Source organism: Cetorhinus maximus, chromosome 27 (genome assembly GCF_964194155.1).
Source record: "Cetorhinus maximus chromosome 27, sCetMax3.hap1.1, whole genome shotgun sequence".
In the NCBI taxonomy this organism is placed as follows: Eukaryota; Metazoa; Chordata; class Chondrichthyes; order Lamniformes; family Cetorhinidae; genus Cetorhinus; species Cetorhinus maximus.
In genome coordinates, this window is record NC_135905.1 from 30103630 (window position 1) to 30127573 (window position 23944).

A 23944-nucleotide genomic window follows, 5' to 3' on the forward strand; every position below is an offset into this window, starting at 1 on the left:
CCTTGGACCCTTCAGTGAAACCCTAGAGTCACTGTTGTCTGCTTATTCCGCCTGGGACGTAGGCTTTAGAGAGAGCTGTATGGCACCATGGTGTGAGAGAGACAGATTCTTGAACTTGTAGTGGAGGGATATGGGGAGCAGGCATAGGGGAGTTGAGGCCCAGATTGATCTTATTGAATGGTGGAGCAGGCTCGAAGGGCTGAAAGGCCTCCTGTTTCTCATGTGCTCATGTTCTTAGTTAATGTGCATCAGTGGCATGCGGGTCCAGGTGAGTTGTTAGTCTACTTGCTGGTTGTGCGTTGCCCTTTTTGTTGTTGTTTATTCTTGCTGCTTTGCTCTGTTTCAATCTAAGTGAACGCAGGCCTTTGTTTTGGAGTTGCCTTTTTCTGCAAGAAGCATTTTGCATCAGTCGTTCCTGCTCTTCTGCCCCCACCCAAATTTTTTTAAAAAAAACATTGTTTGCATATAAATCCTCCAAAAGCCAAGTGGGTCATGCCATAGTTCCGCTTGGTTTAACAGCTGAACTTGCAGCATGAACTAATTTAGAAGCCAGTGACCTTTCCTATAATGAGTAATGTAGGCTCACTTGCCCTTTTAAGATGTACACTTGATCTGCACAGATGTATTCGAATTGTATTATGTGATGTGCCCCATTCATCAAATACACGTCAAATATTTCCTTAATGTGGGGGAGCGTTGGAGCATGGAATGCTTTGCCACAGCGAAGAGGCAGAGTATAATGTACCACTCCCAGGGAAAACCAGAGAAAGGTTTGAAAAACAGGAAAGCACAAGTCCAGGAAGAGAGCAGAGCAATGGGATTAGCTTCAAATTATAAAGAGCTGGCAAAGACGCAGTGGGCCGAATGGCTACCTTCTGTGCTGTAAACAAACTGCAAAGAGGACACAGAGTCTGCAAAGAGACATAGGTTAAGTAAATGGACAAAACATTGGCGGACGGCGAATAATGCAGGAAAAAGTGAGCTTGTCCACTTTGGAAGAAAGAATAGAAAACCAGGATATTATTTAAATGGAGAGAGATGTGGAAATCTGTGAATCAGAGGGATCTGCGTCCTTTATTGCAAGGGGGATGGAGTATAAAAATGTCTGGAGTACTGTGTACAGTTTTGGTCTCCTCACTTAAGGGGGGATATAATTGCATTGGATCAGTTCAGAGAAGGTTCACTCAGCTGATTCCTGGGATAAAGGGCTGACATATGAGGAAAGGTAGGTTGGGCCAGTACTTACTGGAGTTTAGAAGAATGAGAGGTGAGCTTATTGAAGTAATTAACATCTGTGGGGTCTTGACAGAGTGGATGCAGAGAGTGTGTTTCCCCTTGTGGGGAAGTCTAGAACTAGGAGACAAGGTTTAAGAATAAGGGGATCTCCCATTTAAGATGGAGATTTTTTTAATGTTCATTCATGGGGTGTGGGCGTCGCTGGCTAGGCCAGCATTTATTGCCCATCCCTAATTGCTCTTGAGAAGTTGATTTCAGGGGGCATTTAAGAGTCAGCCACATTGCTGTGGATCTGGAGTCGCATGTAGGCCAGACCAGGTAAGGATGGCAGATTTCCTTCCCTAAAGGACATTAGTGAACCGGGTGTGTTTTTAAAATGATCGGCAATGGTTTCTTGGTCATTACTGGGCTTTTTAATTCCAGATTTTTATTGGATTCAAATTCCACCATCTGCTGTGGTGGGATTCGAACCCTGGTCCCTAGAGCATTACCCGGGGTCTCTGGATTACTAGTCCAGTGACAATACCATGACACCTGCACCTCCCCTAAGGGGAGTGATGTAGATGAGGAAGAATTATTTCTCTGAGGGTCATTAGATTTTGGAATTCTTGTTGCCAGAGAGCAGTGGAGGCTGGGTCATTGAGTATATTCAATGCTGAGTTATACAGATGTTTGATAGGCAGGGAGTCGAGCATTATGGGATGGGGAGAGATGGTGGGACATGCAGGGAAGTGGAGTTAAGGCCACAATCGGATCAACCATGATCTTGTTGAATGGCAAAGCAGGCTCTGAGGGGCTGAATGGCCTACAGTTGTTCCTATTTCTTTTATGATCTTGAGCATTGCTGAAAAAAGAAGAAGCTTCTCATCGTGCACTCCTCAGGACACTTTGCAAGATTACCAATAGTAGAGGAAGCAGCAATTTAGACTGCATGAGAAGAGTGTGCTGATTGGTTGGAAAGAGGACTCTGATTGGTAGAGGCGTTGCCATAGAGAATGCACCAGGGAACAGTTAACTGCCAAACTCTTATGATCTTAAGCCTTTCTGGTTCTACCAGAACTGACAGATTTAACACCAAAATTATAGTGGACATTTATTCTGGGGAATTACATAAATAGATGGATTGTCTGCACTCTCTGAAGATTGGTTAACTTGGTGAATTCAGAACTGTGGGCTGTTGTGGGAGGGCTTCTCTCAGAGTAGATTTTCTATGTGTTGCTGAACTCAAACTGTATTGAAATGGGAGTGTTCCTCCGGATTTAGTGACTGAGACACTGAGAAGCTGAGTCATGCTGGAATGTTACAGGTGGGATCCCTGGTACGTGTTATGTTACCTGATCTCTTTGATGGTTCTGCCAGGGGTCTGTAACTGGCCTTGCTGGTTATAATCGCACACCCCCTGCCCCCGTCTGCCCCCTCGGCTGGACTTCAAAGATTCTGTGGCGTTATTGCGAAGATGAGGAGGGGTAATTCTCCCTTTTGGCCTGGGCGAAAATTTATCCCTCAACCAATCTGACTAAAACAGATGATCTGGTCATTATTTGCAGTGCTGTTTGTGGGAACTTGCTGTGTACAAATTAACAGCTGTTTTCCTCAATCAATATTTCTTTAATTTTTTTGGTTGAAGGATCCTTTCTCGAATGGATTGGTGAACATCCCCCCCCCAATCATCTAAATTATATAATCCTGTATAATCTGAGCAAATTTGTGCTTTAACAATCTTTTTTTTTGACTTTAGGTACTTAAATAATTTAAAAAGCTTCCTCTCTTTAACAAGGCCAAACTACCAGGCACTGCCCACCAACCTTGGTCACTGCAGGTCTATCTGGTGATCTTGGAGCTGTTCTCAGTGCTTCTCCCATGCCCACTCGCTCCCCTCATGGTGAGACGGGCAGCTCACTCTTCCGTTTCCGGACTTGTGCCAAGTCGGCGTCTGCCTGCTGCTCGTTTATTTGGTGTTTGACTCGTTCACTCCCTCCCGCCCCCGAAAAGTCTTCACAGATCCCGGTTTGGAAAAACTGTCTTACATTGCAACAGTGACTACACTTCAAGAGTACTTCATTTGCTGAAAAGTGCCTGAGGTGGTGAAAGGCGCTATATAAATGCAAGTTCTTTTATTGTTCCTGAGTTAGAAGGTGGGGTAATTGGCATTGGCCCTGGCTCCTGGGCCTCTGGTCAATGCCCAGTGATCTGTGGTGGAAATGCAGAGGTCAGGAGGTTGATTGAGGGCAGTGTCAGACTTGTTTCTGAAGCTTCTTCTGGTAAAAAGGCTTCTGGACACTTGGGCCTTGCTTTCTGATCCTGGTGCCATTTTATCAGAACCGCTGTCAAACTCGCACGTGACCAATGGCAACTCATTGGATATCTGTAAACCCAATAACGTGTGAACGATTGAAAGAATGCTAAGGAGGGAGAGTGGAGGAAAGCTTGACAAGTAAGCTTGATACCTTCTCAAGGCCAATTAGGGATGGGCAATAAGTGGTTGCCTAGCCAACGACACCAACACCCCATGAAAGAATAACAAAACATTAGGGAAAAGCGGCATTGGGAACAGGAAGGTTGCATCAAGGTGTGTTTTGGTTGATAGATACAACTGTTGTCATCACTCAATATCTTTTAGTGCGATCACAGCCATCACAACACTGGTTCTTTGATCTTCTGGCTGTGATTCACTGGTTGCTTCATTGTAAGAGGGATTGGCTTCCGCTTGCATTTGTTGAGGTGAGTCAAAAGTTGCCAACTTAGCATCTTAATTACTGCCATTGGGCCACAAAGCAGTTCCACAAAGCAACAGTTCCACAAAGCAGTTCCACAAAGCAGTTCCTTTTCACTCCCACCTGAGGGACAAGTGGGCGTTGGGTAGCCTTAGCACCAAATCCAAATTGGGCCAAAAGTGTGAGGTTTTTAAATATTAAAGAAAGCAATAAAAATGCGATAGCCTGATTCGTGATTCGCTAAGGTGCAGTGGAAAATGGGTTTTCAACCAAACTGTTAACACATTTCAGTTGGCGGTTCATCTCCTGGTGAGTTGGAAGTCTCCAAGGTTCACCCTAAAGTCCATAAAATAGAGGGCGGGTGATTCCTTCTGGTGATTGAGAGCACAAAAACAAAAATTGAAATATGGTTAATTGGGAAGGGTTTAACATCTCAATTTGAAACATTTATTTGATGTTCACTTGCTTCAGCTTTTTAGGCAGCCTCTCTCTCTTTCTCTCTCTCTCTCTCTCTCTCTCACCCTCTCTCACCCTCTCTCACCCCCTCTCACCCTCTCTCACCCTCTCTCACCCTCTCTCACCCTCTCTCACCCTCTCTCACCCTCTCTCACCCTCTCTCTCCCTCTCTCTCCCTCTCTCTCCCTCTCTCTCCCTCTCTCTCCCTCTCTCACCCTCTCTCACCCTCTCTCACCCTCTCTCACCCTCTCTCACCCTCTCTCACCCTCTCTCACCCTCTCTCACCCTCTCTCACCCTCTCTCTCCCTCTCTCTCCCTCTCTCTCTCCCTTTCTCCCTTTCTCTCCCTCTTTCTCCCTCTTTCTCCCTCTCTCTCCCTCTCTTTCTCTCTCTCTCTCTCTCTCTCTCTCTCCCTCTCTCTCTCTGCAGTTGTTACAACAAGATGCCATTTTATTTAGAAAAACACAACTCGCAGGATGTGGGTGACGGGGGCAAGGTCAGCATTTATTGCCCATCTACAATTGCTGTGGGGAGGTGGTGGTTAGGCTTCCTCTTTGGTCCATTGCAGTTCTTCTGGAGATGGCGTTCAATAGGGAATTCCAGGATATGATGGTAGTGATGATGAAGTAATACCCAGATGGGGGTGGTGTGTGAAATTCTATGGTTTTTGTTCCTTTATCTACTCTCTGACCCACTCTGATGCTGCCTTGTGACCAGCTGTTGGGTGATGTGCAGAGCGGTTTGTTTTTTACATTAGAAATGTTTTTTTTTGTTCTGTATATGGTACAGCCCTCTTTCCGCAATAACAGCATGTTTGGGGGATTTCCCCGTGTGGTGATCTGGGGGTGGAAACTGACACCTTTGCCCTGCAGTGGGTTATTGCAGAGGCACGGTGTACTGCCAGTACAAAGCTCATCAAAGATCACTCTACTGGCAGATGTACCTCACGTTAACAAAATCACTTGAGTGTTCTGTACCTCTGAAGCCTCTGTTGGGCTGCCTGCCTCCTTTGTGTTCATACTATCAAAAAAAACGATTGCTGAACTTTCCAGGGTTTCCTATGTTAAATTGTTCAGCTGCCACTTTATTGTAACTGTTTTTGGGATCTTGCTGTGCAGAAAATGGCAGTTGTTTACCATCATAAGTCAGCTCATTTCCAAGAATGTTATGTGGGACAGTTCTGGACAATATGATCAGCTGCTTGGTAATTGTGTATGTATGTATGTGCGTGTGCCAGTCTGATTATGCCCTGGCCAAACCATGTACACATTTCTGGCAGAGAATCGAAAAAGTCAACTGTTTATATATACACTTGCAAAAACTGCTGAAAGTCCGATCAAACGCTCTCCTTCCCTGAAAGTATATACTGCAATGTTTCTCTACAGCATTTAAATCACTTACTGAACTCCAGTCTAAAAAATCAGAATGAATTGTTCATTGCATTATTCAGTCTGTTTTAGAAACACTGCACTTCCCTCTCAAATAGATTTGTTTTAAAAAATGGTAAGTGTTGGTAGTTTAGTTAAAACATGCAATCTTGTTGAAGTGTAAGTAAAGCTGTGTTGCAGAAGGTTTCAATCTGTAATATTTCTCGTGTGGGGATGCTGTAGCTCCACAATGATGTATTGTTCCTTATTATTCAGACCCTGTCTTTACACAAAGATTGGCTGACAAAGAAAATCACTTTTTAAACAAAATTATTGATCAACTGGGTTTGGGTGTTCTTTTGTCCCATTATGGGTGGTTTAATTCTCTCTGTTTTCCTACCATTTTGGAATTGGACCCATATGAAGAGACATCTCTTACAGAGTAGCTGCTGTTTACAGAGAGACCTGAGAGAGCAGGAGAGGTAGACTTTCACTTTTATAGCACCTTTCGCTGCCTCGGCACATCTCGAGGCGTTTTACAGCCAACAAAGTACTTTGTGAAGGGTAGTCAATGTGGTAACATTGGAAACATGGCAGCCAATACGTGCACAGCAAGATCCCACAAACAGCAATATGATAATGACTGGGTTAAGATTGAGGGATAAACATTGGCCAGGATCTTGGGGATGGCTCTCCTACTCTTCTTTGAAATAACCCCAGGGGCTTGTTTACATCCACCCGGGAGGTTGAATATCTCATCTGAAAGACGGCACCCTCCGACAGTGCAGCCAGAGAGACAGGTTAGTCCGAACTAGCACAAGAGAATAAAACGCAAGTGTGATTGTTGCAGGAGAAGCTTTATTCCCAAACTTTGTTCAGCTTGTAAATCTAATTGAAATTAATAATACAAGATGACCGACCAGAACGGAGGGATTTTGGAGGGATTATACCTGTAGGAAAGACTGAACAGGTTGGGGCTCTTTTCTTTAGAAAAGGGAAGCTTGAGGGGGGGGGGCGACATAGTTAAAGTCTTTAAGATTATGAAGGGGTTTGGCAGTGAACATATAGCAAAGCTGTTTCCACTTGTTGTGGGGTGGGGGTGGTTGCAAAATTAGGGGTTTAAAATATGCCATTGTCACTAACAAATTCAACAGGGAATTCGGGAGAAACTTATTCACTGTGAGATTGGTGAGTGTTTGAGGTGAATCGTGTAGATGAATTTAAGGGCAGGCTATACAAGTAAGTGAGGGAGAAAGCAATAGAAGGATACGATGATGGGGTGGGAGGGGGCTCGTGTGGAGTATTAACATTGGCTTGTTGGGTTGAATGGCCTGTTTCTGTGTTGTTGAAAGAAAAAAAGTGTCATTAAATACTGCACTGGGGCATCAGCCTAACTTTTCAAGGAACTGTGGTGAAATATTAAGCTGGAGTTTGGCTGTCAATTCATTTTGGTCAATCTTTTTCATCAATAAATTTATGCCTTTTACACAATGTCCTGAATCAGATCCGCTGGAGCTGGTGGACGCGGAAATCAGTTTAATATCTTACCCGACAGGTGCCACCTCTTGACAGTTGGACACTTCCTCTGTATCGCATTGGATAACCAGCCCAGATGTTTCACTTGAAAACCTCGTTTGAATCATCACCGTTCTGGACCATAGTTCTAACTGACCCAAGCTGACCTGTGCATGCACACAAGCAACAAGGGGGAGCAAGGAGTCCTGAAAAATAACATTTAGGCAGACAGTACATGAGTAATTTGAGACAGGCCTTGGTGAGTGCAGCTTGGCTTAGAAAATACAGGTGACCTTGGACCTATGGTCCCCAAAGCTCTCCAATACAGGGTTTTTCTTGCATCATTTTGTGGGGAGATGGTGGCGTGGGGATAATGTCACTGGACTAGCCACCTCGGCTAATGCTCTGATGACATGATTTCAAACCCTACCACGGCAGCTGGTGGAATGTAAATTCCATTTATAAATCTGGAATATAAACTAGTCATCAGTAATGGTGACCAAGACAGTTATCATCAGTTGTTGTAAAAACAAATCTATCTGGACACTAATGTCCTTTTAAGGAAGGAAATATGCCATCCTTACCTGGCCTGGCCTACATATGACTCCAGATGTCAACTGCTCTCTGCTATGGGCAATTAGGGATGTACAACAAATGCAGTAATGTCCCTATCCCATGAAAGAATAAAATAAAAAGAGTTCTGGGTCTATCATAGACTAATTAATAGAGGTTGGTTGCTTTGAGTGTGAGTGTTACCAGAAATCGCAGTTAGACTTGATTCCATCCTGCGTAATATGCTCTCACCCTTGTTTTCCAGCATTAACGATTGAGTAACTACCAGTAGCAAATTTCTTTTTACCTTCCTAGACAGGGTTCTAAATTTATTTGCCCTGTTGCCAACAGCTGACATTTTTAAAATTTCAGTTCTCCCTTTTTTGCTCTATTTAAAGTCATTGCAATTTCTTGAGTCTCTCTCCAATTGGTGTTGGGCAAAACCAAGATGGAGTTAAGGTGCAGGTCAGCTGCAACCTAATAGATTGGCAGAACAGGCTGGAGGGGCCGAATGGACTCTTTCTCAGCAGTAGGAACATGGCACAGTGTGTGGCTTTAAATCCAGGATTGTCTGATCTGTGTGGTTCAGTTACAGGTTTTTACTGGCTGAACCACTGGGAGCCTCCAATATTTCATGTAATACCCTCTCCTCTGGTTGTCTGCGTTTTGTTGGGGCCGTCTGCCATCTTCTTGCAACCTTTGTGGGTTTTCTGATGACAAAGTGTAAGGGGAGTTGGCTGGGGAGCAGATTAAATGTCTGCGCTAGATGCCTAGGTGCCAAGTTGGAGACCACTTGTTGCAGAATAAGACCGTGCCAACTCCTGGAATAGTCTACTTAGTCCATCTTGGAAGTGTCGCCATTATTAGCCTGTTTAGAATATTGAGAGGTGACCTCATTGAAGCATACGAGATTCCGAAGGGGCTTGAAAGGGTAGACACTGAGACATTGTTTCCCTTAGCTGGGGAATCTGGACAGGGCCTCAGGATAAGGGGGTGATCATTTAGGACTGAGATGAGGAGAAGTTTCTTTACTCGAGTTGCGAACCTTTGGAATTCGCTACCCCAAAGGGTTGTGGATCCTCCGTTGTTGAGCATGTTTAAGGCTGAGCTGGACACAGTTTTGGTGTCTGGAGAATATGAGGAACAGGCAGGAAGGTGGAGTTGAGGCAGAAGATCAGCCACGTTTTTCTATTGTAATGGATCAAACACAGAAGTTGTTTTGAACCCTGTGGTCAGGTTGCAAAAGACTTATTTCATTTAACTCTGTGCTACGTTGCAACAAGCAGCTCTTTATAAAGAATTGCCGAAGCTACACGATGGGGCTTCTCAAACTTTTTCCCATTATGACCCATTTTGAGGCTTGAAAATTCCCCCCCCCCACAGTGTGCAGCAGGTGGGGTAGAGAGCTGTGAGGGTGGCGGGGGGCTGGTGTGGGGGATGACAGAGCTGTGAGAATGTAGGGGGAGAGGAGGGTGTGGTTGTGGTGCTGTGACTGTGGGGTGCTGGCTTTTTACATAAAAACCACGTGCCTTTTGACTGGTGTTTTTGGAACAGTAAAAAGTTAAGCCATGCAGACCATTAAAAAAAAAGGCGAGGGTCTAAAGGGGCCTTGCACCTGTTAACACTCGGTCGGAGCTCCACCAGAGCCATGGCTGTCTCGGAGCTCGTGACCCCAATATTTTGTGTCTCAACCCCACGGATTGGGAAGTCTGGCTATACGAACACACGAGTCATTCATTATATGGCAAGTCTATCGTTTTTAAAGGGTGGAATCATTATTTTGCGCCCTCAAGATGGTTAAAATATATTAGTGCTTTAAATGTTTTGCCTTGTGCAGCTGAAGATTAAACAGGAGCAAAGGTCCAACTGCAGCGTTGACAGTTGTTAATCTTTGTTTTGCAAAAGGCAATCTTAAGTGATGGAGCCCTGTGAGGATAATTGTGATTTCTTTTAAAAAAACATCAAAATACTTTTAGATTTTCTCCATCAGTGAAGGAGTGCTCAACATACCCCAACTGTTTATTCCTGTTCAAACAAGCCATAGAATATTAGGACTGTAAAAGAGCAATACTGGTGGATGCTGGAACTCTGAAACGAAGACAGAAACCGCGGGAAATACTCAGCAGGTCAGGCAACCGAGAAACTTCTGAGCTGCCGAGATTATTTTTTACCTGGACACATCCAATTAGGAAACTCTGCGTGAGACCTTCTCAAGTTGCATTTGAATAAAATTTCAAAAGTGAGAGATATTTGAAACTTGCAGCAGCGTGCCACCACCTCCAGTGAGCAGGTTTTGCAATCTGTAGAGTATGTGCAATAACTCAAAGCTTGTTATGTAAAGGTGATTGGCAATAGCTCGAGAGGTATCGCGAGGAAGCATTTTATTTTCACAAAGAGTTTTTGTGATCTAGAATGAATTGCCTAGAAAGGTGGTGGAAGCAGATTCAATAGCAACTTCCTAAAAGGGGATTGGGGAAATATTTGAAGGCAGAAAAAGCTATAGGATTATGGGGAAAGAGCAAGGAAGTGGGATTAATTAGATAGCTCTGCCAAAGAACTGGCATATTCATGATGGGCTGAGTGGCGTCCTGTACTGTATCATTCTATGCTTCTATAGCTATAATAGTGTTCAGCAAGACTGGTAAATGGGAGGAGTTCGGTGTTGTTAAGGCTCTGCTAAAGGCGGAGTGCCCTGTAGGACATCATGTAAGGACCATGGAGGGTTGAGCTACTGGGTTCTGCCTGTAGTCTCCACTGGGCTCCTGTTCTAGACTGCACAGAGTGAAGCAGAAGCTGGTTGGGGGACTCGGTGATGGTAATGTCATTGAATGTCAAAGGGAGATGATTAGATCCTGTCTTGTTTGAGACGCCTGGCATTTATGTGGCACAAAGTGGAGAAAAGACAGTCCGATTTTGGGGAGTCTTTGTGGAGTTCCTCTCCTTGCCAAAGCAGCAATAGCCTTCACTGGCTGCTCCATTGTGTAACATGCAGTGTCAGGGGCTATCAGTTGTACTGTTTTAAGTTCCTCTTCCTGTTATTTAACAAGTATTTCTCTCTCACACTGCTGGTACCAGCTGAATTTGGTGGCTCTGACTCAGAATTGACCCACTTCTGAGGCAATAGCAAAAAGAGAGCAGCTTTTTCCAAACCTTCAGGTCAACAATATTCAAACAGAGTAAGTGAGCGAGTGAGGAATGTAAATGGGATTCAGCTGCCTGGGCTGGATGGTCAGCATAGACTGTGCTGGGGTTGGCTCCTTGTAAGGGCTGTCCAATGATCCCTCTACGCTGCTCTTTCCCAACTGGAGTTTGGCCATTGATCTGCCATGATCTTATTGAATGGCAGAACAGGCCTGAGGGGCTAAATGGCTGACTCCTGTTACCAAGTTCTATGGCTGTACACGCACAGATATAATGCAGTTGAGAAAGCTTTGGGAGACCATGGTTAGCAATTATGTATCAGTAGAAAAACTTAACTAATTCCCCAATCCCACCTCTGTCTGCCCCAGTTTCCCCCTCGGTCAGGAACCGACCCACACATATTGCCACCTTTTCCTGAATAACTTCAGACATCTTGAATTAAGAAATACTTGCTGGCATCTAATCTCAGTACCTCAAAGCAAGCTCTGTGGTTTCACTGTCACTGTTGATGAGTGCCGGAGTCCTGTATTTAAGTATACCAATCTTTGGAGATGGCAGGAAATGCTGAGAATACTGGTTAGAAAGCTTTCAGATTCTTGGCTTTATTAATAGAGGAATGGAGTATAAAAGTAACGGAGTTATGCTCAGCATTTTGTAAATCGACTGCTGAGGCCTCGGCAGCAGTATCGTGTCCAACCCTGGGCACTTTAGGAAGGATGTCTGGGTCTTAGAGAGGCTGAAGAGATTTGTGAGAAGGGTACCAGGGATGAGGGACTTCAGTTATTTGGAGAGACTGACTGGAGAAGCTGGGATTCTTCTCCTTGGAGCAGACAAGTTTAAGAGGAAACTTGAGCTAAGAGGTGTACAAAAACCAGGAACCGTGTGACAATGATGGAGAAGCTGTCCCCAGTGACTGAGGATACAGATTTAAGGTGATTATCAAAAGGAAGCAGGGATGACGTGAGGATTTTAAAAAATATATGCGATGTGTTGTGATCTGGAACGTGCTACCCGGGTGGATAGTGAAAGCAGATCCAATAATAACCTGCAAAGGAAATTGACACTTTTTCAAATATTTTTTCAAATCCCTCCATAGCCTCACCACTCCCTGTCTCTGTAGCCTCATCTGGTCTCACGAATCTCTGAGATCACTTTGCTGCTTCAATTCTGGCCTCTTGTGCATCCGTGATTTTAATTGCTCCACCACTGGTTGCAGTGCCTCCAGTTGCCTGGGCTCTAAGCTCTGGAATTCCCTCCTTAAACTCCCTGCCCTGCTCCCTCAATCTTCTCTTGTTCCTTCTAACTTAGCAGTGTGACCAAGCTTTGGACCCCTGTTCTAATCTTATGTGCCTTGGTTCTTGTCTGATAATGCTCCTGGGAAGCACCTTGGGATGTTTTGCTATATTAAAGTCGCTATATGAATGCAAGTTATTTGTCTATATTGGACAAATTCGAAGATTTTTTTTTTCCTTTACTGTCGCTGGGTCAAAATCCTAGCACTCCCCAACATTACTGTGGGTGTATCTATACCACATGGACTGCAGCGGTTCAAGAAGGCAGCTCACCACCACCTTCTCAAGGGCAGTTAGGGATGGCCAATGAAAGCTGGCCTTGCCACCGATGCCCACATCCAGTGAATAAGTAATTAAAAAAAAAAGTTGGTGTTTTATAACCATAGGGCTTTAGGGGAGCATTGGTTGGGGTTTAACGGTTTGAGGTGAACTGTTTCTTCACAGAGGAAATAGAGTTTGACTTTGGCTTGGAGGGTTGTTTAATATTTCTCCTCCAAACCCTAGTGCCTATTGCAACTGGAGATTGATTATTTTTTCAGGGAAGTAATGAAAAGGCCCTGAGTCCTCTTGCATTAGTACTTTCTTTGCTTGTTGATTTTCTTTTTGAAGAGGATTTAATTAGCTTGTTGCTTATTTGTGCATCAATTGTGGACATAACAGGCAGTTCAAATCAATGCCAAAATTGGTTTTATTTTTAGTCATTCTTGTGATTTTTTTATTCATCCACGAGATGTGAGTTTCGCTGACTGGGCCAGCATTAATTGCAGATCCCTAATTATCCTATACACAAAAAGCAGGACAAATCCAACCCGACCAATTACCGCCCCATCGGTCTACTCTCAATCATCAGTAAAGTAATGGAAGGGGTCATCAACAGTGCTATCGAGTGGCACTTGCTTAGCAATAACCTGCTCACTGATGCTCAGTTTGGGTTCCGCCAAGGCCACTCAGCTCCTGACCTCATTACAGCCTTGGTTCAAACATGGACAAAAGAGCTGAACTCCCGAGGTGAGGTGAGAGTGACTGCCCTTGACATCAAGGCAGCATTTGACCGAGTGTGACACCAAGGAGCCCCAGCAAAACTGGAGTCAATGGGAATCAGGGGGAAAACTCTCCACTGGTTGGAGTCATACCCAGCACAAAGGAAGATGGTTGTTGGAGGTCAGTCATCTCAGCTCCAGGACATCACTGCAGGACTTCCTCAGGGCAGTGTCTTCGGCCCAACCATCTGTGAGAGTCACTGTTAAAGCCCACATTTATTGACCATCCCTAATTGCCTTTGAGAAGGTGGCGGTGAGCTGCCTTCTTGAACCACTGCAGTCCATGTGGTGTAGATACACCCACAGTGCTGTTAGGGAGCGTGTTCCAGGATTTTGACCCAGTGACAGTGAAGGAACGGCGATATAGTTCCAAGTCAGGATGGTGATTGGCTTGGAGGGGGGATCTTGATGGTGTTCCCATGTAACTGCTGACCTTGTCCTGCTCGGTGGTAGAGGTTGGGAGTTTGGACGGTGCTGTTAAAAGTTCCGTGGTGAGTTGCTGCATTGCATCTGGTAGATGGTACACACTGCTGGCATTGTGTGTTGGTGGTGGAGGGAGCGAGTGTCTAAGGTGGTGGATGGGGTGCCGATCTAACGGGCTGCTTTGCCTTGGATGGTGTCGAGCTTCCTGAATCCCATTGGAGTGTTGAGTTTAAGGAAAGATGTTTGAAGCTAATTAGGAGGTGTGGCAGCATTTGTTTTGCACTAAGAAGATTTCGCACCTATTCCTAGGTCTGTATTTTTGGACTAAACAGCAATGAGTTGTTGAAAATTTTCTATAAATATGTGTTTTGGAAAAGCACTTTGCATTAATTGACTCAAAACTATTTATTCAACCTCCTATGTAGCAAATGGATCGGCTGTCACCCAAAGCAAGGGAGGGGTGAAACTGGTGCCAGTTTCTAAGCAAGCTGCATTTCTTCTGTGGATCTATTCGAGTGGCAGACATCCACAAAAACTGTGTGCGTGATTTTCTGAGGTGTGGAGGCTGTTTCGCATTAGGCCAACAGTGCTTGCCATAAATAATTTAAGTCACTGGAAGGAGTTCCAGCCAGCTTGGCAGGCTTCGCTTTCTGGGACTGGGTGCAGTAAAGTTCACGGAGAGTTGCAGCGTCCCCGTAAGGGGTTAGCTCTTGACAGCTGTCACATCTCCCATCAATGGATGTCACTCAATGTTGTGGATATGTGACAATATCTATAACAGTTGCTATAATCGCTTCAAGTTTATCGGGTAGCAGTCAGCTGATTATCATATTCTTTGTAATAGTACAGTCTGCTCCTGATCGTTTAAAATGTGTTTTTAATACTAAAATAATTAAATACTGAATAATTTGAATTAAACAATGCAAATAACAAAGCACGAAATTAGTGCAAACATTTGAATTATCAGACTATGTCAATCTTTCAGTTAAGAATAGACTGTGTCGATAAGTTGAATTCTCCAGCTGGGATAGTGTTTAAATCTTTGACTGCAGCTTTGTGTAGGTATTGAGGTTCAAGAATTTTTTAAAAAAAACTAATCTTACAGACTCATAAATTGGAATTGTCTTTTTTTCATACTCTCTTTAACTATTGTAGATGAAATTTTGGACATGATTTAGTTGAGAGATTTCCATTCCACTTAGAAAATTGGCCGCCAAACATCTATTGGTTACAGAATTTTACAACGGAGTGGTAGGATGACTGACCCATCGCTCTTGTTCTATCTCTCTGAAAGAGCATGTAACTTTATGTACTTTCCTGCATGTGCTTATAAAAATAATTTCCTTTACAAATATATATACGCCTTTTTAAAAATTATTTATACGCCTCCTTTTTGAAAATTATTATGGATTCTCTATAACTTTCTCTGGCAGAGCATTCTGTATCTGAACCAACAATCCTCTGTGTGTTATTAAAACAAAAGCAGGCTTCTAACCACTCATCCTCCTCCTCCTTCTCCACTAGTAGACCTTATATTTATTCTCTCCCGTTACCAATTGACTGGCTCCTGGAAACGGTTCCTCCTGTCATTTTCATAATTCCGACACCACTATCAGGTCAGATCCAACTATAATTCAAAAGAGTAAATCTCTCTTTGCTCTTTCCAAATGTTGAGCCTTAAGTGTGGAGTAAGCACCCTGGAGTATCTTACTGGAATTTTACGCCAGCTGGATTTTATGGTCCTGCCAAAGTCAGTGGAGTTTTGAATGGCTCACTGCATTTTATGGCCACCCGCGCCCCTGTCTAAATTCTGCCCTCTGTTTCTCTCCGAACTGCTCAGCATTTGTATCTTCGTTTCCAGGTATGTGGTGCTTAATAGCCGGGAGTTTCTAATGTCTGATAGCCAGACACTCCTAAGATAGTTCCAGCAGTACAGTGCTCATGTTACTGGGCTAATAATCCAGAAGCCTGGACTAACGACCTGGGTGACACTAGTTCAGATCCCATCACGGCAAGTTAAATTCAGTGGATTAAATTTGGAATTAAAAAGCTAGTGTCCGTAATGGTGACTGTGAAACTACCAAATTGTTGTAAAAGCTCACCTGGTTCACTAATGTCCTTTAGTTGGGGGCGGGGGGGGCAAAATCTGCCATCCTTACCCAGTCTGGCTTACATGTGACTCCAGCCCTCTAACTCATAATTGTCCTCTTGACGTGGCCCTAGCAGGAAGGCTGCCCTTTGCCTCCTCAAAGGCAATTAGAGACGGGCAATAAATGCTGGTCTCGACACTGATGCCAAAAGAAAACTTTTTATTGTTTGACTGGTTCACTGTTGGGGACTTGCTGCTACGCACATGGCTGATCACAGACCTGCTCTACATTCCAGCTGCAGAGAGTGCCATCACACCTGGATATGTCTCACTGGTGCAAGTGACTGCGATGATTGATTTTATGTCCATAATTTGTTTTAAGTAACTATCCTCCACTCACTGCTGTCTTTCAGATGAGATGTCAAATCAAGAAACAGGGCAGCTGATTTGCATTGAACAAGGTGATGTAAACAGCGATGAAATGAGTGTCCAGATCATCTGTCAGGTGTTAGTTGTAGGATAAATGTTGGGCAGGACACTGATGGGGGGAAGGGGTGGGGGGAAGAACTCCCTCCTGTACACATAGTACCAGGGAATCTTTTGCGTCCACCTGAGAGGGCAGACTGAGCCTTGGTTTATTGTCCCACCTGAAAGACAGCACCTCCGACAGCGCAACACTCCCTCAGCCCTGCACTGGGGATGTCAGCCTGGATTATGTGCTCAAGTGGGACTTGAACCCATGACCTCCTGACTCAGGCAAGAGAGAGGCTGGGAGTATGGATGAGGTGGCTACAGGGTTTTAGTGCAGCAAGTAGTTTGCTATTGGACCATTTGTAACCATAGGGTAGAAGTCTCCCCCCTGTCGGTGGGTGGGGGGGGAGTTGGTTGTGCGCGGGCAGGCGCTGCCATTTTACGTGGGTGGGCGAGGGGTGTGGGGTTCCCTGAGTCATGTCCAACGTCACCCCGCGTCATTTTACACCTCGGTGAGCGGGCCCCGCCTCCGCTCGCCAAGCCGAAGATTCAGCCCATAGTCAACCGGCCAAGAATGTGCAGTTATGCAGTGCAATGGTTGTAAACCAACTGTGATATAAATGGGGCATTGTGCATGTTACCCATAGCGGTCGATTTGTCTAGGGAAGAGTGTGGAGATAGCCTGGATCATGTTGAGATCAAAAAGAGGAGGTGTTAGGCGTCTTGAAGAGTATTAAGGTGGATAAGTCCCCAGGGCCAGATGGGATCTACCCCAGAGTACTGAGGGAGGCAAGGGAGGAGATTGCTGGGGCCTTGACAGAAATCTTTGTATCCTCACTGGCTACAGGTGAGGTCCCAGAGGACTGGAGACTAGTCAATGTTGTTCCATTGTTTAAGAAGGGTAGCAGGGATAATCCAGGAAATTACAGGCCGGTGAGCCTTACGTCAGTGGTAGGGAAATTATTGGAGAAGATTCTTCTTAACAGGATTTACTACCATTTGGAAGCAAATGGGCATATTAGTGAGAGGCAGCATGGTTTTGTGAAGGGGAGGTCGTGTCTCACTAACTTGATCGAGTTTTTCGAGGAAGTGACAAAGATGATCGACGATGGAAGGGCAGTGGATGTTATCTACATGGATTTCAGTAAGGCCTTTGACAAGGTCCCTTATGGCAGACTGGTACAGAAGGTAAAGTCGCACGGGATCAGAGGTGAGCTGGCAAGATGGATACAGAATTGGCTTGGTCATAGAAGACAGAGGGTAGCAGTGGAAGGGTGCTTTTCTGAATGGAGAGCTGTGACTAGTGGAGTTCCGCAGGGATCAGTGCTGGGACCTTTGCTGTTTGTAGTATACATAAATGATTTGGAGGAAAATGTAACTGGGCTAATTAGTAAATTTGCAGAAGATACTAAGGTTGGAGGAGTTGCAGATAGTGAAGAGGATTGTCAAAGGATACAACGGGATATAGATTGGTTGGAGACTTGGGTGGAGAAATGGCAGATGGAGTTTAATCCGGACAAATGCGAGGTAATGCATTTTGGAAGGTCTAATACAGGCAGGAATTATACAGTAAATGGCAGAACCCTTAAGTGCATTGACGGGCAGAGGGATCTGGGTGTACAGGCCCACATGTCACTGAAAGTGGCAACGCAGGTGGATAAGGTAGTCAGGAAGGCATATGGCATGCTTGCCTTCATTGGCAGGGGTATTGAGTATAAAAGCTGGGAAGTCATGCTGCAGCTGTATAGAACCTTGGTTAGGCCACACTTGGAATATTGCGTGCAATTCTGGTCACCACATTACCAGAAGGATAAGGAGGTGTTGGAGAGGGTGCAGAGGAGGTTTACCAGGATGATGCCTGGTCTGGAAGTTATTAGCTATGAGGAGAGGTTGGAGAAACTCGGATTGTTCTCACTAGAGCGACAGAGATTGAGGGGCGACTTGATAGAAGTTTACAAAATTATGAGTGGCATGGACAGAGTAGATAGTCAGAAGTTTTTTCCCAGGGTGGAAGAGTCAATTACTAGGGGACATAGATTTAAGGTGAGAGGAGAAAACTATAGAGGAGATGTGCGGGGCAAGTTTTTTACGCAGAGGGTAGTGAGTGCCTGGAATTCGCGGCCAGAGGATGTGGTGGAAGCAGGTACGATAGTGGTGTTTAAGAGGCAGCTTGACAAATACATGAATAGGATGGGAATAGAGGGATACGGACCCCGGAAGTGCAAAATGTTTTAGTTGGCGGGCAACATGATCGGCGCAGGCTTGGAGGGCTGAAGGGCCTGTTCCTGTGCTGTACTTTTCTTTGTTCTTTGTACTGCCGTGGGTCTGCATCGGCAGTTTTCAACCAGAGTTCCCTAACATCCTCGAGCAGATGATACAAAGATAGGTGGAGGGACAGGTAGTATTGAGGAGGCGGGGAGGCTGCAGAAGGATTTGGACAGGTTAGGAGAATGGGTAAAGAAGTGGCAGATGGAATACAACGTGGGGAAGTGTGAGGTCATGCACTTTGGTAGGAAGAATAGAGGCATAGACTATTTTCTAAATGGGGAGAGAATTCAGAAATCTGGAGTGCAAAGGGACTTGGGAGTCCTAGTCCAGGATTCTCTTAAGGTTAACTTGCAGGTTGAGTCGGTAGTTAGGAAGGCAAATGCAATGTTGGCATTTATTTCGAGAGGACTAGAATATAAAAGCAGGGATGTGCTGCTGAGGCTTTATAAGGCTCTGGTCAGACCACATTTAGAATATTGTGAGCAATTTTGGGCCCCTTATCTCAGGAAGGATGTTCTGGCCCTGTAGAGGGTCCAAAGGAGGTTCACGAGAACGATCCCAGGAATGAAAGGCTTAACATATGAGGAACGTTTGAGGACTCTGGGTCTATACTTGATGGGGTTTAGAAGGATGAGGGGGGATCTGATTGAAACTTACAGAATCCTAAAGGCCTGGATAGAGTGGACGTGGGGAAGATGTTTCCATTAGTAGGAGAGACTAGGACCCGAGGGCACAGCCTCAGAGTAAAGGAAGACCTTTTAGAACAGCGATGAGGAGAAACTTCTTTAGCCAGAGAGTGGAGAATCTATGGAATTCATTGCCACAGAAGGCTGTGGAGGCCAGGTCATTGAGTGTATTTAAGACCGAGATAGATAGGTTCTTGATTGGTAAGGGGATCAAAGGTTCCGGGGAGAAGGCGGGAGAATGGGGTTGAGAAACTTATCAGCCATGATTGAATGGCGGAGCAGACTCGATGGGCCGAAGGGCCTAATTTCTGCTCCTATGTCTTATGGTCTTATCCCCAAAGGGATTGGCGCAATTTTCAGGTCTTTGAAAATTGTACCAAATTTTTCAACCTACGTTGTTCTGACATTTTACAAAAAATAATCATTAAAAAATGTTTGCATTTTCATTCGTTCTTTCAATAATGTTTTACTTTGGTTTCATTTTTGTTTTTTAACACATATATTTTTGTATTATAATATATACAATGGGAGGGGAGAAGGGGGAGAGGTTTGGGGCTCCACAGAGTTTCGCAATATATTGTCGAATTCCTTAACCAAAAAGAACTTGACACCGACTGATCTAAAAAGTGGGAGAATTCATTTAAGGAAAATAAAATTCATGCCCAGTGTATTCCCTGTACCTGTGAGCACTTGCTGAATGGGAGAGACTAGTTTGAGCAGTGATTAGCCTACTATGGATGAGGCTATTTTTAGAACAGCTAAGGATAAACTGGATACTTTGCTTGCATGTGTTTGAATATCTATTCTGAACTCCTCATTAATGCCTCCTTTGTTTTATCAAGCATTGTGTTTTATTCAGTAATGTGTGTGCGTGACTGTGTGTCTAATCTTCAAAAAAACATTGACTCAGATAGGATGTGGGTTTTGCTCATTAGCAGGTAATGTGTTTTAACTTCTGTTTTAAGATCGGTGCCTCGTACTGTCTGCTGCTCTCCCCTGAAGTTGGCTGCCTTTGATTGCTCTGCAGTCACTCCATCACACAGACCGCTGTGCCAGCTGTGGAACAGTGGTTTAACACTCTTGTCTCTTAAGGCAGAAGGTTGTGGGTTCGAGGCCCATTCTTGTTTGCACTCTCGGCTCCCAATCCAAGCCATTCCTGAGGGGGTGCAGCACTGCTGGAGGTGCTGACTTTCGGATGAGACGTTAAACCCAGGCTCCGCCTGCCCTCTCAGATGGATGTAAAAGATCCCGTGGCACTATTTTGAAGATGAGCAGGGGAGTTATCCCCAGTGCCCTGGGAAGTGTTTGTCCCTCAACCAACATTACGAAAAAGAAAATTGATGTGGACATTATCACATTGCTTCTTGTGGGAGCTTGCTGTGCACAAGCTGGCTGCTGTGTTTCCCACGTTACATCAGTATCTATGCTTCCAAAGCAATTCATTGGCTGCATAGGACTTTGGGACGTTCTAAGGTCATGAAAGGCACTATATAAATGCATTTTTTTTTTGCTGATGTGGTAAATCAGTGTTTAGCAGTCGGGAAAAATGCTTCTGAGTTGGTGCTTGGCTGTACGAGGTTGGGGTGAGTGGGGACAGCAAAGTTAAATGTTTGAATTATCGAGCAGGTTGTAGTCTAATAATGAGCAGTTTTATTCGCACTAAGAGTAACTGTTCAGACAGACCAAGGTGTATTACACAGATGTTCCTTTCCTCCAGATTTTTCAGCATAGCAGTCTTCTGCCTTGTAAGATGATGGCTTGTGCTGTGGTGATCAGCTGTGTGTTAAACATCGCCTGGTGTGGTTCAGGAACCCTGCTCTGGCATGGTGGTCTCTGATGCATTGACTGCCGAGGAACACAGTGGGCTGAGAAAGCGCAGGCTCTGCTGCCTCTGTTTTCCGTGAGCCCCCTTCTGGGCCAGCTGAACTTTCGCTTCTGCTCCCCTCTTCCAATGACCCTTCCAAACAGTCGGGCTTCAGAGGTCATGGCCGTCTGCGACTGTCTCCCAGTTGTCAGTGTCTGCCGTCTTCATGCTAGATTTACCTGCTGATGAATAAATCAACCATGATCTAATGGTATGTCAGAACAGGCTGGAGGAGCTGAATGGCCTCCCCCTCTTCCTGTGTTTCATTGTAAGAAATGGATCCAGCCTATAAAATACAGCGAGGAAGTATTGACCTCTTGAATAGTACTTTTAAAACCTGTGGCACATCGCCACTAGTCCAGGGTTTCACCTGCTTGATGGTGCATTGAGGAGGGAGATGGTCAGCAAGTTACTCAGCTGATCCAGACCCAATGGAAATTAAAAAGTTAATTTTCCACTGGACCATGTCACCATGTCTTTCCATGTTGGATTTGCAGATGTTGACGGTGTCTCGCCTGTTTGCCAACACCTTGTTTTTGTGACTTGGCTGCCATCTGTCTCTCCTGACCAGGAGTGAGCTCCATGCTTGCGCTCATGCACAGAACCTCCCTGCTGGCTGGTCGATTTTACATTCCAGGCCATAGCCTCCCTGCTGTGTCCAGTAAATAAGGTAGAAAATGCAAGCTTCACTCAGGGCTGCTTGCTGCAGGCATCACTCTCGCTGGCTTTTACACGAGCCCGAATGATTTTGCTTGATTTTAACGACAGCAAGGAAATTCCAAGCCATCTAAAGACAGGTTTGTGACGGTGGAAGAGGTGTATTTTATCATTCATTCACGGGATGTGAACGTCGCTGGCTGGGCCAGCATTTATTGCCTATCCCTAATTGCCCTTGAGAAGGTGGTGGTGAGCTGCCTTCTTGAACCGTTGCAGTCCATGTGGTGTAGGTACACCCACAGTGCTGTTAGGGATGGAGTCCCAGGATTTTGACCCAGCGACAGTGAAGGAACGAGTCCCAAGTCAGGATGGTGAGTGGCTTGGAGGGGAACTTCTAGGCGGTGGTGTTCCCGTCTATCTGCTGCCCTTGTCCTTCTAGATGGCAGAGGTCGCGGGTTTGGAAGATGCATCTTGTAGATGGTGCACACTACTGCCGCTGTGCGTCAGTGGTGGAGGGGGTGAATGTTTGTTGATGTGGTGCCAATCAAGTGGGGCTGCTTTGCCCCGGATGGTGTCAAGCTTCTTGAATTTTATTGGAGCTGCACTCATCCAGGCAAGTGGGGAGTATTCCATCACAGTCCTGACTTGCACCTGGTAGATGGCGGACAGGCTTTGGGGAGTCAGGAAGTGAGTTACTCGCCACAGGATTCCTAGCCTCCGACCTGCTCCTGTAACCACCGTATTTATATGGTTAGTCCAGTTCAGTTTCTGGTCAATGGTAACCCCCAGGATGTTGATAGTGGGGGATTCAACGATGGTAATGCCATTGAATGTCATGGGTAGATGGTTGGATTCTCTCTTGTTGGAGATGATCATTGCCTGACACTCCTGTGGCGCGAATGTTTACTTTCTTTTTCTGCTGTGGTTGTATGTGACCTGTCGCAGCCACGCTAACCTGCACAAAGCTAATATTCATGTCATTTTGGGATCGGTTGCTGATTAATTTGGATTGGAGAGGGTGAGGGGAGAGCTGAGCCCAAAATGGCCCCTGCTTGTTGAGAAAGTGCCAGCCTGAAATCTCATCGGAACGGCTCTCGCTGCTCCTTCCAATTGTGGAGGGACTGAGGTGACCTATGTTACAGAATTACCTACAGAGAAGTCCAAACTGAAGTTCTCTTTGGTGGTATTGGTCCACCCAGTGCCTTTGTCATGTATCTCCCTACTCCAGCCCTTGCTCCAGTATCCAGTCAAGATACAAGTCCTCAGTCACAGACTAATCCTCCCAGCCTGATAAGAAACTAGGAGAATGCTGTCTGCGGAGTTCGGTTCAGATGACTGTCCAATAATCCTTCCAAGTGTTATTCATTGGTGCTGGCAATTGTTTACTTCATTTTCAAAAGAGAAAATGCAATCTATTTGTTCTGGCCTTTTCCAAAAGGAGCAGAATTCCATCCACTTGAAATGAATTTCCAAGCTTTGCCTGGAGCTGGCTGTTATGACCCAATAGTCGGTAAAACTGAGTTGTTCAAAAAAATCCCAGAGGGAAAATTTAAACCACTGTCATAACCTATTTTTTTTTAAGTGGTATGTTTGAGTTGCAACTCTAAATTCAGGAATCAGACTTCCAGTTCTTGAGAGGTTTTATATTTAAATAAATGAAACATTTTATTAATTTACACAAATTAAATATAAACACATGGCTACAAATTACTGCTATCATAACTTTTAACAAATTCCCAAACTAATCTCCATTAAGGCAACAGCGACCCATAGACTTAACCAGAGACCAGGCAAAGCATTTTCACCTTACGAGTTCATAATGAGGTTCCTTTCACTTTGGTTCCTTTGCAGACCCAGTGGTCGGCTGACAGGCTTTGATCTTACATTGACTCTGCTCTACACACACGAAAATTATACCCTGCACAGCTCATTGAATGTAAATTCTCATTGTGTCACCAGCCTCTTTGAACTCCACCTCTTCTAACAATAAAACCCCTTGCATAGTACCAATTTTATTAGTAATATGAACATATTGCTTGGTCTCTGCTAGCTAGGTGCCAGATTTCACCCCACTTCTTGAAAGCTCCATTCAGAAAATGGAAATGCGCTCTACCTCTCTTACACCTCAAAGCACCCAGACCAGCTGGCTTTAATCCAATTAAGACACACCCACA

At 44.9% G+C, this 23944-nt stretch overlaps 1 protein-coding gene across 2 annotated transcripts in view; it reads left to right on the top strand.

Moving 5' to 3' along the window:
• zswim8 (zinc finger, SWIM-type containing 8) overlaps window positions 1-23944 on the top strand; it is a 188356-nt gene that overhangs the window by 5040 nt on the left and 159372 nt on the right. Inside the window, exon 2 of one of the 2 annotated variants that reach the window (XM_078531003.1) lies at window positions 16238-16285. The exons of the other annotated variant lie outside the window; for it this stretch is intronic. Within the exon in view, the coding sequence (XP_078387129.1) occupies window positions 16238-16285 (48 nt within the window). The remainder of the gene's footprint in view (window positions 1-16237; window positions 16286-23944) is intronic. 2 annotated transcript variants of the gene reach the window in all.